Below are 14,775 nucleotides of genomic sequence, written 5' to 3'. Positions count from 1 at the left end.
TTCACTAATTAAATTTATTTATTTTTTATTATTAAGTATTATAATATTATCATTGCTACTCTAATATTATTTAATTTTAATTTCAAAATCACATCTTTTAAAAATCAATGAATGAACAAAATACTATAGATTCGCAAGTTTAATTTTTCAATATTTCAAATGCATATTTGCAAGTCAATTATTTTAGATATTTACACGATAATTTGTTATTTAACTACCCGGGAGTTTTCTAATTACTTAGACATTCATATATCTTTTTCGAATAGAATATTCATTTTTTTATATAAAATTTTAAATTCTTACTTAAAACACTATTTAGCAGAAAACTTAATATTTTGAGTGTTCTCATCAAAAAGGTTCATAACATTTAGATAATCACATTTGAATATTGAAAGACTATCAATTTTATTTCAATATTGATACGAATTACAAATGGGTTATTTGCATAATTTTATGGAAAACTATCAAAATATGCCACAACCCGAGAAATTTATGATATAAAAATTGAAAACAATATATTTACATCGAAATTAAATTTAAACTTGTAGCGCGAAAACTTCATTTTTTTCCTTGATAAGCTAAAATATTTGTATTTTCTCTGTTTTTTTTTTTTTTATCAATTTTAACAAATAATATTTGTTAAACAGTAATCTATGGCTTATATCTAAAAAATAATAAGTCATAAAAATATGATTTTCATATTTTGTACAAAAAAGATGTTTTCTATCATGTGGCAAAAATGACCAATCAATTTTGTCGACAAGATTTTTTTTCTTGAAAATCTCGATGATGCCTTTCAAATAAAAAATTAATTTTTACTCTTTTGAAAAGTTGCTTACATTTACATATCACCTCTTGGAAAATAGATACGGATATAAAGAGTGATCTGTTTAGCATTATTCACTCAATTATCAATACATAAAATTTATTTACAGATGTCTTTACTTACATGTATTTTACTATGTATTTATAAATTTTAAAAAACTTTTTCCATTTATCTTTTATATCTATCAAGGATGTCAATTAAATTTTTTAAATGACAATATTCATATTTAATTAGCTAGTAAAATAGAAAATGGTATAATTAAGAAAATGACTGGTCGAACTTTTGAACTAGTATTGTAGAATTTATAACTGATTTCAAATATAGACTGGAGGTAAAGTGCGAGTAAAACTATTTTATATCATAAATCATTTTTTCCGAACGCTTAATCTCGCGTTAATATGATCATGTTAATATTTTCCAATATACTGACCAAATTTTCTTATCGACTAGTCTTTTTTTTAATTAATATCATTTTCTATTAAAAAGAAAAATAATAAGTTGACACACTTATAAATTGTAGAGGATGAACAAAAAAGTACTTAATAATTTATAAATAGAGAAATATATGCCACTAAAAAAGCCAAATTAAAATATTCTCAAAATTATTTTTATTTTGTAATGTAATTATAATTACTTTTACTCACTTATAAGTGGATTATATTAAATTTTTGTAAAAAAAAAAAATTTCCTTTTTTAAATATAAAAAAAACCCAGCACAGTGGGGACGTGACATAGATGAAATAAAAAGCAATATATTTAAATATATATTAGTTCGACAATATTCATGATTGTTTTTATTTGATTATTTTTAAAATAAAAATTACAAAGGACTAAACTTTAGACGGACTTCTTGAAAAACTATAATTATATAAAAATATTTTTAATTATTTCTTTTCAATAAAACTTTTGACAAATTGCAAAAAGTTTTAACACTTTTCGCCGTTTACTTTAACAAGTTGTATATTTTTAAATAATATCTACTTGATGTATTATTTTCCAATAATATGTACACTTTGCTATTTTGTTTGTTTCACTAATGTATTCCGATAATAAATATTGTGTCTAATATTAGCGGTATCTACTTACGCATAATAATTTAATGTGTATTTACTAATTTTTTAAAGTGTATCAAATTTCCAGTCACTTTTATATAAGTTTTTCTTTTTTATGGTTCATCACTTGGGAAATATTTTTTATTTTATAATAAATCGACCATTATACAAAAAAAAAAAAAAAAATGAAATCCTAAAAAAGAGATTTAGGAAAATTAAACAAAACCAGTCTAAATACAATTATAGAGCTGTATTTTACTTGTGTTTGCTTTCAGTTTAACTTCGTTTTCATTTTTCTGTGCTCTAATGTTTATTTTTTTCAATTATCAAATGGAAGTATTTTCAAAGATCTTTCTAATAGATATAAAAAAACATTAACTGTTTCACTTGTTATTAGTTTATTTAAACAAGAAATAAATTTACTTATATATGCATAGGTTTATGAAAGATTGGAGAGTTAAATTTACTATTAAAATAAAAGTATAAGAAATAAATTATGCACAAGCCATTTAAAATGTTAAGACTTTCATACACGTTCAAATAACATAACCGATTAGTAAATAAAGTAGTTAAATTAGTCGCAATATACACTAATAATTAAATTTATTAAAAATTGTATGTATAAAAATATTTATATTTTATCAGTTATAATAAAATAATTTTATTTTGCAGTATAGTGGAATCGGAAGCAGTATAACTAGGGATTGTCGATGTTGTTCAATGGTCCGGCGATCCCTAGGTGAATATCAATGTCCAGTTCTTATGGTAGTCCCTAACAGTAACGGCAATAATAAGAAATCAGTGAATGCATCGAAAAAACAAGAAACTGGTGGAAAAAAGCTTAGGTTTCAATTGGCAAAAGAACGAAAAGCATCCACCACACTTGGTATAATAATGAGTACATTCACGGTGTGCTGGCTACCATTCTTTGTACTAGCTCTGGTTAGGCCATTTTTAAGCGATCCTTCTAGTATACCCAGTTCTTTGAGTAGCTTGTTCCTATGGTTGGGTTATGCAAATTCGTTATTGAACCCTGTAAGTATAAATTTATTTTTGATAATTTTTGTTAGTCTCGAAAAATGTACAATCATTTTTGTCTTTGAAAAAGACAAATGTTTTAATGATAAACATATTTCATTAATATTACTAGAAACTGAATGAAATATGTATCATTAATTAGGTTTATATTCTAAGCGAGTAATTTATCCTAAATTAAATAGTTCTTGATTCCCGAAATTAACTATTTTAATTTTTTTTTGTAAAATTTATTATTATGTCGACGGTGTTTTGTAGAAAAGACGTAACCCACAATTTCAAAAATTTTCACGGGAAACTAAAAACAGTACAGAAAATTTAATTAGAAAATTTATTAAAATTATAATTTTGGAAAACAGATATATTAATAAAACAGTTTTTATATTGATAACGTTGATAAAAACACGGGTTATCACTGTAATTCTCACTTTAAAAAGGTATATGTGGGTTACGCCCCTCTTGCGATTTTAATATCCAAGCGCCTCTTTGATTTTTTGAATTGTTTAAATTATTAATAATTTTAACAAAATTATTATTATTTTTATCTATATTGTCAACGAGTAATATAATTGATCGATGCTCTCAATATCTAAACTAAAACTGTAGTTCTGAAGTTCGTCTAAAAGCTCACTATTTTCAAAAGCATTCACTTGAATATTTGAACTAGCTTCTGGTGTAAGAAGCTGGTGTATAGAAGTATTAGACGTAGTATTAATTATTAATTGTCTTAGTATTTTCTTACTTCTTGATTACTCATTATTTCGCTTGTTGATATTGTTTAAAATGTATTAAAGTAATAAATTAAAGTCTAGTGTTTAGTAGTTCCACGTGGTCAGTCTGTACTCGGTAAATCGAGACTCGAAATTGTAAATTGATATAAGAATAAGATAATAATATAAGAACCAGCAATGCGCGAGTAGATACCATTATCATTATTATTTTACCGCGAAAATTGTTACAGAGCTAATCACAATCTATGTCAACATATTTTGTAAATTATATGATGAACTGACTTTTGGATTTTATAAAACTCAACATTTAATGAACTTGATAAGATTATCACGTTCATTATGTAAAATGTGCCGAATTTTCATTTAGTACAAAATGTTCATAGTTAAAAGTGTGGTATACGCCCTTTCTACGTTTTAAAATTAAAATTGTATTTTATCAAATAGGCGTTTCTGTATACTATTATTGCTATAGGTAAATATTGAGTCTATGTTTATAAACGCCCTTTTTACAGATTATTCTCCTATTTTTTCTGAAAATTTTGATACTAAAAAGTTGATTTTCGATTTTTGGTGGGTTACGCCCTTTCTACAAAACACCGTCGATGTTTTAATATACTTGAGATAAAGTAGGTAGTTGAAATGATCTAAAATATAAGATTGCATGAATATAATTACTTAAATTTTGTTCCTGACTACGAGTAAGATTATCTATAGTTAACGGGTTATTATCACAAAAATAATCTAATGAAAACAATCTATTTTTAAATATAAATAAATCATTTTATGGTAAAATGTAGAATGTGTAATATCATAGTAATAATGATTATTATTACTGGATAACTATTAAATATAAGTTTTAAATTTATATATTAAAATGGAAATATAATAAAAATTATGTAGTTTTTCAAATAAACATTTTTCAAGAAACTCTTTTTAATAAAGGGTATAGAAGTGTAAAACGTTAATCCTATTGGAATTTAAACAAAATAGTTATATTTCAAGCCAAACAAAGTATAGTTTATTGATAATTTGATTGTACATGCATAGCGTGTACATGATACAAGTAAAAGTTTAGTAATCTTTGCAATGAATACTTAGAGAATATTTTAGGTTTCATAGAATCATGTACATGTTTCTAAAATTTGATAACTATAAAAATGAATAGGTATAATTTATGTATATACAAACTTTCGAGTCTTCAAAATCTAATCGAATCATATTTTAATATTGACTTATTCAAAATACATTTTTTTTTAAATTATGTTCGATTAAACATATTGAATGAATTTTTATGGTACATAACATTTTTTTTTTATCTTTTGTCTTATTTCAGGTAATTTACGCTACACTGAATCGCGATTTTCGAAGACCGTTTCAACAGATACTTTATTTCAAATGTGGTTCACTAAATCACATGATGCGTGAGGAGTTCTATCATTCTCAGTACGGCGATCCTGAACCACAACACTCAACGCACTATTGTGTAATTCCAGGAGAACCCACATTCGCCCCACATTACACGTCTCCATCAAAACAGCAACTAGATGAAACTTTGGCAGTTTCAACAGATATTAGTCAACAGACTATGGCGTCTGAATCATTTCTTTAGTAATAAGTTGGTAAAGTTATAGAAATATTCAGAGAATAATTGAGTTTACAATTATTTTTGTAATATATCATTAAATTTGTATATAAGTAGTTTACTAAGTAACTACAGGACAAAATAGAGCTACAAAAAATAAAGCGCTTTAAATAATACGTTAAGAACCACCAGTCACATTACAAATTATCTTAAGTATACACTGTATAATTTCCATAAAATTTAAGTGTCTATAATGATCGTTAACATGTTCTATAATGTTAATGGAAAATATTGTACATAACGATTCTTCTTTATTGTAAATTACAGATATTAAATATTATGGGTAACTGACATACATTTTATACTTTACTTTATTCGTCCATGGGTACCCTAGATCTCTTTTGTTGTATTAAGTTATGATGTATTTCAAAAAGTACTTGATTATTATTTTAACAACTATGTAACTGTAATGTTAATTAATATATATTTTTTTATTATGATAACAAGTATTATTGAATAACTTTAATTTTAAAATTTTACTTTGGCATTTTATCTCGAATAAGAATTACGTAGTAATGTAAACCTAACAAACTTAATTAATACAGTATTAGAATTTTTAACACCATTTTTAGAATATTTAAATTAAAATCAAGAAATTTACTTATATCGCACCTGATTATAATGTAAACCAAATGACCACTTTGTAATTTTGCAATATTCATATTACTAATTCAACTTTATCAGATAGAATTGAAAAATATATTTCTGTGGTTATTTTCTAAAAGCTGATGTGACTTTTAGAAATTTTTGAGAAAAATAAAAAAAAATTTTTCATTCAATGGCGTATTATAGAAAATTTAATTTTTGAAGTGTAAAAACGAATTCTTTTGGTAAATTTTTTTTAATAATTTTTTGACGTGTGAAAGAAACACATTCTCTTCTATGCAAATTATAAAAAGTTCCATAAATTTATTTTATGATTTATCAGCTTTTGAGTATGAACCACAGATTTCATTGTTTAAAAGAGGTAGATTATCTTTTAATGAAACAGTTAAATGTATAATTATCTGTATATTAATTGGGGTGACTAATCTACAAAAACATTAAATAACAATTTTTGACTACAGTTAGTATATTTTTGTTACTGATATAATTTACTTGTAAAATAATTATTTAATGAACGTTATATATTCTATTGTTTTTCTGAATTACTGCATATTAAATTTAGTTATAATATGTACATAATGAAATAAATAAATAATTGAATCTATATATATTTTTTTTGATATTTCTAGTCACACAGGTTAGTAAGTATATTTTTCAACGAACTCTTATATCCATTATAATAGATATAAGAATAATACTTTATACGATACGGTTATAGATAATTATTCAAATGAGTACTATAAATTATAACAAATAATAAAAACTTACTTTATTGAAAATAAAGCGAGTGCTGGCAGGAGTTTACACTTTCCTTTGTATAGATTAGATAAACTGAAGATGGCTGGTGTCAAACCAATCTTCTAGTTAATAACCGTGAAAAAAAAAAGTTAAGTTAGATTTTTCAATATTTTTTTTTAATAAATAATTATTTATTACTAAATATAGTACTTAAAATTGTTATCGAGTTCATTAATTTATTACAATATTTTTATAATGCCACTCTATTTTTTCGAAGAAAAATCATTCTATATATTTATTTAAAGATGGAACAAGTTGTAAGACTTATACAAATAAACCAAAATGATGTTTCTTGAAATAAATTAAGGGATGGGAAACGTCATCTACACTAATCTATTCAAGCTTTTCAGTCCATTAACTTACATCCTACTGACTTAGCCATCCAACAAATAGCACAGATTTAATTATTTAATTTATCGCCTCATTTTAATCCTACAATAACCTACTTTTTGCTTCTACACAACGTAGAATGCATATATATTTTAGACTTATGTGTTGTTTAAATTACATCTGTAAGTGTTTGGCTATCAAATTATACGTGGTATTATTATATATTATATTATACGTAATTATACGATAACGTGATAGACCGTTCATTATGTATATACCGAGTATAAATTTTTTATTTGAAAAGTAAATTACTTTTAGTGCTTTATTTTAAGTAAATTAATTAATGAACCATAAAGTTTTTTTCATTGTCATAATTTTATATCATGAAAAAAAAAATTAATAGAAAATTAATTAATGACATATTTTTGATTTAAAAAAAATAATTTTTAAAGTATTAATGGAAAATAAATATTATACAACCGAATATATTCGTTAATGATCAAAAACACTTAGCGAACATAATTGTGTAACGAATATCGCAAACAATCATTATCATCAGTCAATTTTTGCTATCGCCCCTTTTCTTTACTTTATCAATACAACTTGAGCTGTATTTTTTTATTATATAATTAAAAAGAAAATAGTAATTTTTTTTTAGAAATCACAACAAACGCTCAAATAAAAAAAGGATTCCGACAAGGGTGTACGTTATCACCATCACTTATTAACTTCTACATCGAAAAAGTTATAAATATAGTGAAAGCAAATCTAACAAGACTAAATATTGAAACGAAATTGGTGGAGAAATTATTTCAATGATACGATTTAATAGCAGAGAGTGAAGGTGACATACAGCGTGCAGTTGAAGAAATGGATGAAATGCTCAGAACATCAAAAATAAAAATAAATAGTGTAAAAACGAAGATCTTAGCCTGTACCAGAGACCCGACAGTAAAAAGCTGATGTATACATATATAGTCAAAAACTGAAGAAAGTAGAGGAAATGGTATACCTAGGAAGCAAAATCACATCTGATGATAAGAGTGTCCGCGAGTAAAAACAATGCATAGCATTAGCAAATCTGCCTTTAGTAAAAAACATAAGTTGCTCACTTCAAAAAAGTTACATCTCAATATCACAAAGAGACCTATAAAAACTTATATAAGACTATATAAGACTTATATAGTGTTGGAGGTGTATGGAAAGGTTGATAAGTTGGATAGAGCAGAAAACAAATGAAGAAGTACTTAGAGACGTGGGAGAAAAACGCACACTCATAAATGCGATTAGAGCAAGACGCTGGAACTTAAAAAAAGGCAAATAATCGGTAAAAATGGAGAATTCGAGTTGTAAACCAACCTCCAGATTTAAAAATTTCTTTTTACCTAAAATTTTATTTTCAATCAACAAAAAATAAAATAAAAAAAAATTGATAGGATTTTTTTTAAACATAGTGAACAACTATAAACATGATTTTAATAATTGTATTCATAGGGTTGATGAATTTTTTTTTTTGGCATTCATTGACACTTAATAATTCAAAGATGATAAGAAGTTTTTACTGTAACTGCCTTAAAATAAAACATAGCATGAAAATAAATAATTAAACAGGAAATCACGCAATCTTAATGGACATATTCCGTGTTTTTTACAGTGGAAATTGAAGTATATAGTATTATATTAAAATAAAATAATGTTTATTTTATCGTACAACGTTATAAATCATAATAAGTAAAAGTTATAATTAATCGTGATTTACTCTTTTTTTTTTACTAAATTTCGTTTATAATTTAATACGTACTAAAATTAATTTTTATAAATGCTTAAGATTAATTTACATATAATTATTTCATTAGAAATTAACATGATTCTATATATTAAAATTATTTAAGTAATATAATAGATATTTTTTGTTGAAATTAGTATTAAAGTACTATACTTAATATACATTACACTGAACTGAACAGTAATTTACTAAAAAAGGAACAATATTGATAGAATGAAACCGTAGATGAAAGCAAAAATAGTTTTGGAGTATTGGAGTAGTGAGTTTTTAAATTAGAATAATTCCTATTTTATCACATTAAAAAATACAGGTGTTCGAATATTTTTCTTTAAATATTTAGGAATAATTTAGTATACAGCCAGTTTTAATAAGCTTTATAATATAAATTGTTTTTTTTTCGTTCAAAATAAAATTGTTTTGAAAATTCCTATCTATAAGTATTAATTAAATTTTTTTATAAATTATTATTTCAATAATTATTATATAAAACATAACACATAGAGAGTTTTCGAATTTTAAGTTTATCATATTTTTCAATTTTTGAGGGTTATTTAATTTTAAAATATTTAATTTTTGTGGTCATTATCCATTAAACATTTCCTGTACTTATGATCAGTATGTTTTTTTAAATTATAACAGTTTAAAAATGAAAAAAACCTTTGAAAATGCCATTTTACTACAATTTTGTAATTTTGAGATATTTTTTTTAAACTATAAAATTGAGAGAGTTTTTCAAATTTTTGAGCTAATTTGTTCAAATAAATTAATATCAAATTCTTATAATACCTAAACCAACAAAATAGGTCCAGTGAGAACTGAGAACTTTTATGAACAAATATAAAAAACACACATAGTAAAACAAAAAACCTTCTCAACAGAGCATAGAAACTAAAAATATAATTTGAATGTAGTCTAAAAAGGCAATAGTTATTAAAATAAAAATTTCAACAAAGTGACAATTAGTTCAAAAGTTATAACCATTTTCAGTTTAATCTGAAACATTGAATACTGAGTGTTTTGTTTATTATTTCTTACGCAATATTATTAGTAGTACTAGTTAAAATATGATTTATTTTTTTCCAAAGTTAAAAAGACCATATCGCTTTAATTTATACGAAATACATAGTTCCATTTCATTTTCTATCTTAAAATTGTATCTATATTATGTTTTTTAAATTGAAGCATATGATCAACTAATTAACAAACAAGAAAATAATCTTACAAAAACTGATCAAAAAACTTAGAAAGACTGATTAAACCACTATTCCGGAAGTTAGTAGCATTTAAAAATAAAGGATAGTGGTGAAGTGCAGGTCTATCAATTTTTATTTTTAAGAATTTCTGAACCGTTCTTCTCCTCACGTCATGAAGTAAAAAATCTTATGCATTTTCAAAATAATAGTTCACAAGTTGTTATCAATCAGTCGTTTTTTTAGTTAATACATATTTTATTTTTAAGAAAGTTCAAAATGTATGTTACCATTTAAAAAACGTAAATTGATACAATTTAAGGGAAAAAGAGAGGCGATAGAACTATTATTTACTTTGATTAAATTTTACCAATTAGTACCTATAGGTTGTTTTAAACAATAAAACATGGGGGTACCTGCCTTTTTTTTAAAAAAATACATTTTTATCTAAAAATTGTAGTTAAATGTAAACTACAATTGTAATGTAATTTGTTTATAATATGGCACAAAAAACACTTATATCATACAAACATCTACATATAAAAATAAAATTAGTAATATAAGAAATAATTTAATAAATAAATAACTAAATCACAATACATATTAAATATTTCATAACAAAGCTACAAAATTATGTAAAAAACAACTATCTATTCTAGGGCTTTCTAGGATATCATTTCATGATATTCTTCAAGTTTCCTTGGAACTTATTTAAGAAATATTTCGTTATGATGTGTTTTGTTATATCCTAGTTAAACTGTGATTTTATCATTTTATGGTATTACACATTTTTCTCCTTGAATTTTTGATATGCAGCATTATTATAATGTGAACACAATTTTGTTGTTTTTATAAAAAAATCCCCTTAAAACGGATAATCAAAAAACATTTTTATGTGTTCTTCAAGATAGAAAAATTTTCATTGTGTAAATCCCATTACATTACCATATCACACTCTGGATTTTCTTTCATTTTCTATCTATGCATTATCTAGCCACATCTCCCAATACCAGTTCTGAGTCGGTTTAAAGCCATTCCACTTTTGTTGAGGCAAATTAAATGTCACCTCTATATCATAATTGAAGAGATCAGTAGAATCTGAAATTTTACAGAAATGCTACTTCTGTAATTAAATATTAATAATACATTATTCTAATGACAATTCAATGAATTCATTATGGTAACCACGAGTCAAAATTCATTGCTGACTGATATAATGTTTCTATTACACTATTCATACAGTAAAAGGCATCCAATGACCTTTTCAATTTTAACTTCTGAACAGGCTAATGTAGTACACTACTCTTTGCTAGCTTTTAAGTTAATATGCCAAAAGTGTTGAGCAAAAGTTCAAATAGATATTCTTGATTTTAAGCCTATTTTCAAGCTTTAGGGATAATAGAGTTTTTTAATGTCTCATGTTTAGTTATTATTTTAATCAGCGCATATTTTCTTTAAACGTTTTAATATTGCAGTATATTTCAAAAGTTGTAATTTGACATAGGTAAAAATTTTTCAGACATTATGAAACATTTAAAAAATTTAAAAGAAAAAGAAAACTTTTATTTTATTTATTACCTTTTTAAAATGTTTCATATGCTTAGATTTAATTAGATTTATATGAAAAGCATAATAAAGGGCTTGGTGGTTTTAGTATTGTCATTATATATTGAATTCGTATGCGTGTATTTAAAAAAACCAGTGCGTGTTACGAGTACGCGCGTATGAAGTGAAATTTCTTTCAGAGTCATTCAACTGATAAAATATTAGATTTGTATCATATTATATTTTAACAGCTCACTTGCCCGAATTTTTTTATGCACGATCAAAATTATTTGAAATTAAATTATTTAATACATTTTTAATAAAATTACTTTAATTTTCGAAAATACAGTACTAAATTATAATATAAAATATACTATACTGCCGAATGTGGCCGACAGTTGCTGACCGTGACACTCAATAATATGTTTTTTTCGAACCCTCTATAAAGAAGTTTCACTTCAAAAATATAACAATCTTAAAATTCAAGAAAAAATTCTGAAAATGATTTTATTGAGGTTGTGTAATATTGAGATAATTTTTATAATGTCTAAATCTGAAATTTTTTTAAAGTTGATATTTTCAATTAGATTAAATTCAGGTTCTTATGGCGTATAAATAATCAAAATTGGATCAGTGAGAGTCGAGTATATTTATGAACATACACAAAAAAAAACATCATAGTAAAATCAGTTTACAACATCACATAAATAATAAAAATTATTCTAGTGAAAATTTGTAAAAAGCTGAAAATATTAATTTAAAAAATCAAGTAACATTATTAAAATTTACCTAAATTGTATTCTAAAAGAATTCTAATATAAATGATATTTGCTGTGACGTTATCAATTATTTAAAAGTTTAGGGCTATAATTAAGAGTAAGAATATTCTTTTGACTTTGAAAAACAGCAAAATTAACGTTCTTAAGTGCCTAGGACGACCTACGATACATCTTTCCTTGTGATTTTTATAAGATATTAAAACAATGTGACAAATATAATGGAGTACAAAATAAAATTTAATACATTTTTGGACTATTTCCAAAGAAAACGTCGTAATATTCAAACTCATATTTAACGGAACGTCAAGCATTAGTTAATCACAAACAACTATTGAAATTTCCTTTCTTTAATACTAAGTAATAAATAGCGTTTGTTAATACAACAAATTTATGCAACATTCAATTAAAAAAATATATAAATCATGTGTTATTTTTAAAGCTGTCGCTTTTATTTTTATTTTTATTTTGTATTTTCATGATTTCTAATCTTAAATCATTTATAGTTATATTCTTTCAAAAACTAATGATACACTTTTTTAATAAGAATATTGGCTTAAATTAAAATAAATGTTTGCGTATTTTTTCATTATATGTTTAATTAGTAATGTATCCTTTAATTTAGTAAATTTATAAAGTGATATTTTAGATTTGGCCAATATTTATTATTCAGTTATACTGTTTTTTAACAAATAGTGCTAATCGTTTTTTTTAATTGAAAGTCAATAGGTACCAACAAAGAATAATTAGATATTATAAAGTAGAATTCAATAACATTAAATGTTTCATGTCAACAAAAGTTAAGAACAACGCATATTTTACATTATAGTAAAAATAGATAATAATTTTATCTATTTAAAGCTAATTGCTTTGACTACTAATAAATATATAAATTAGAACTTTGTATTAAATTATATGATATCGAAAATCTTTAACTAATAGTAAGTTGTTAAAAAAAAAAACCCTAAATAACAATAGAATCCAAAGTTTGTTACAATTAAATCCCACATTACGTGGTATGTTCCTTTTTAATTTTAAAACTAATAAAATTAATGGTCAAATTCCAGATTAAACTGTTGTACTATGTCGGATGAAAATGATTTAAGGCGTTGCTGTTTAAACTACACAACTGTTATTTGAGCAGATAAGGCAACTAAAATATTTCTTTTTTCTTGCCTATAAACTTAAACCATATTATATTACAAAAACATTAGTACTGTTTATATTTAAAATATTATAATAAATATACAAAGTGTCTCAAACTTAACTAACAACGTTTATAACTTTTGTTACAATTATTATTATTATTTTTGATAATTATTGCTTTCTTTGTCTATGTTTCTAACATATATTTTATTATTTATAACTAATAAAAGAATTATTTAAAATAATAATTTAAAACAAAAAATACAAAAAGCCACAGAAATTACTAAAAAAATATTGCGTATACGTATTTAGGGAACAATGTTGCCATTAGAAATACTTAACACGTACTGACATCGAGACCGAAAAATATTCTCTTATATACCCTTAACGACTTTATCACCTAGTGATGTTATCACTAATTAGTGTTATCACGTAGTCATTTATCTCATTTTGCCAGTTCACACAAGTTTAATAATGAATTTTTCAGTGGGCCAAAATTCCAATTAATTAAATTATTCTTATTTTTAACATTTCTATTGCCTATCTTATATTGAGATCTTTGTAATTATTTACGTTTTCAATTAGTTTTACGATTTTTTATAGAGTGATTATGAGTTATTATATGTTTAGCTAGATTTTTAATGTTTCTTATGTTTTCTTTCAACTTGAGCCCTTTGTTATTTTTATTTGTTTTGCGTAACATTCATTACAACTTTCATATTATATATTGAAATGGTATTTGTTATATTTTACATATAACAAAGGTTGGTTTGATTACAATTTGTTAACATGAGAAGCAAATTATAATAAATTTTAGACAATAATAAAGTGTATACAGGTATTCATATAAAAAAAAATCATATTAATTTTTATGTACTATATAGTATGTGAATGCGCTGCGTATGATTAGTAGTAGTTTAATTACTGATCTTGATTCCGTCGTTTCGGTGAAGCCGTGTTCATTGATTCAATAGTTCGAATATAAATTGATATTTGTGCGAATTTGTTCACTGTTCTCTCAAACATAGGTCATTAATATTTCCATTTAATTAATCATGAAATTCATATTGTTACTTTTTAATTTTATATTGGAGAGAAGAAGAAAAATGTGTTCATTGAAAAACATAACCAATTACCAATATTACTTCTTATCACCCTTCCAATGTTGTCGCACATTATATATTTACAATACTTATCTTACTTTACAATATCTTATCTAAACTGTTCCATTACAATTTTATGGAATACAATATCATAATTTTCCTAATTTTGTTTTATTTTTAGGGTTACCTAATAAATCTTTTAGATTATT

The 14,775-nt window shown here is 24.0% G+C and overlaps 1 protein-coding gene across 3 annotated transcripts in view; it reads left to right on the top strand.

Moving 5' to 3' along the window:
- LOC126894953 (5-hydroxytryptamine receptor 1-like) overlaps positions 1-6,493 on the top strand; it is a 136,799-nt gene extending 130,306 nt beyond the window's left edge. For all 3 annotated transcript variants that reach the window (XM_050666329.1, XM_050666330.1, XM_050666331.1), the window contains 2 exons: positions 2,551-2,913; positions 4,978-6,493. In XM_050666329.1, coding sequence (XP_050522286.1) covers positions 2,551-2,913; positions 4,978-5,253 — 639 coding nt within the window. In that variant the 3' untranslated portion in view covers positions 5,254-6,493. The remainder of the gene's footprint in view (positions 1-2,550; positions 2,914-4,977) is intronic.
- The last annotated feature ends 8,282 nt before the right edge of the window (positions 6,494-14,775 follow it).

Source organism: Daktulosphaira vitifoliae, unplaced genomic scaffold (genome assembly GCF_025091365.1).
Source record: "Daktulosphaira vitifoliae isolate Bord-2020 unplaced genomic scaffold, ASM2509136v1 Scaffold_1, whole genome shotgun sequence".
NCBI lineage: Eukaryota > Metazoa > Arthropoda > Insecta > Hemiptera > Phylloxeridae > Daktulosphaira > Daktulosphaira vitifoliae.
Note: the sequence above shows the minus strand (reverse complement) of the source record. Positions and strands in the feature narration are given on the sequence as shown.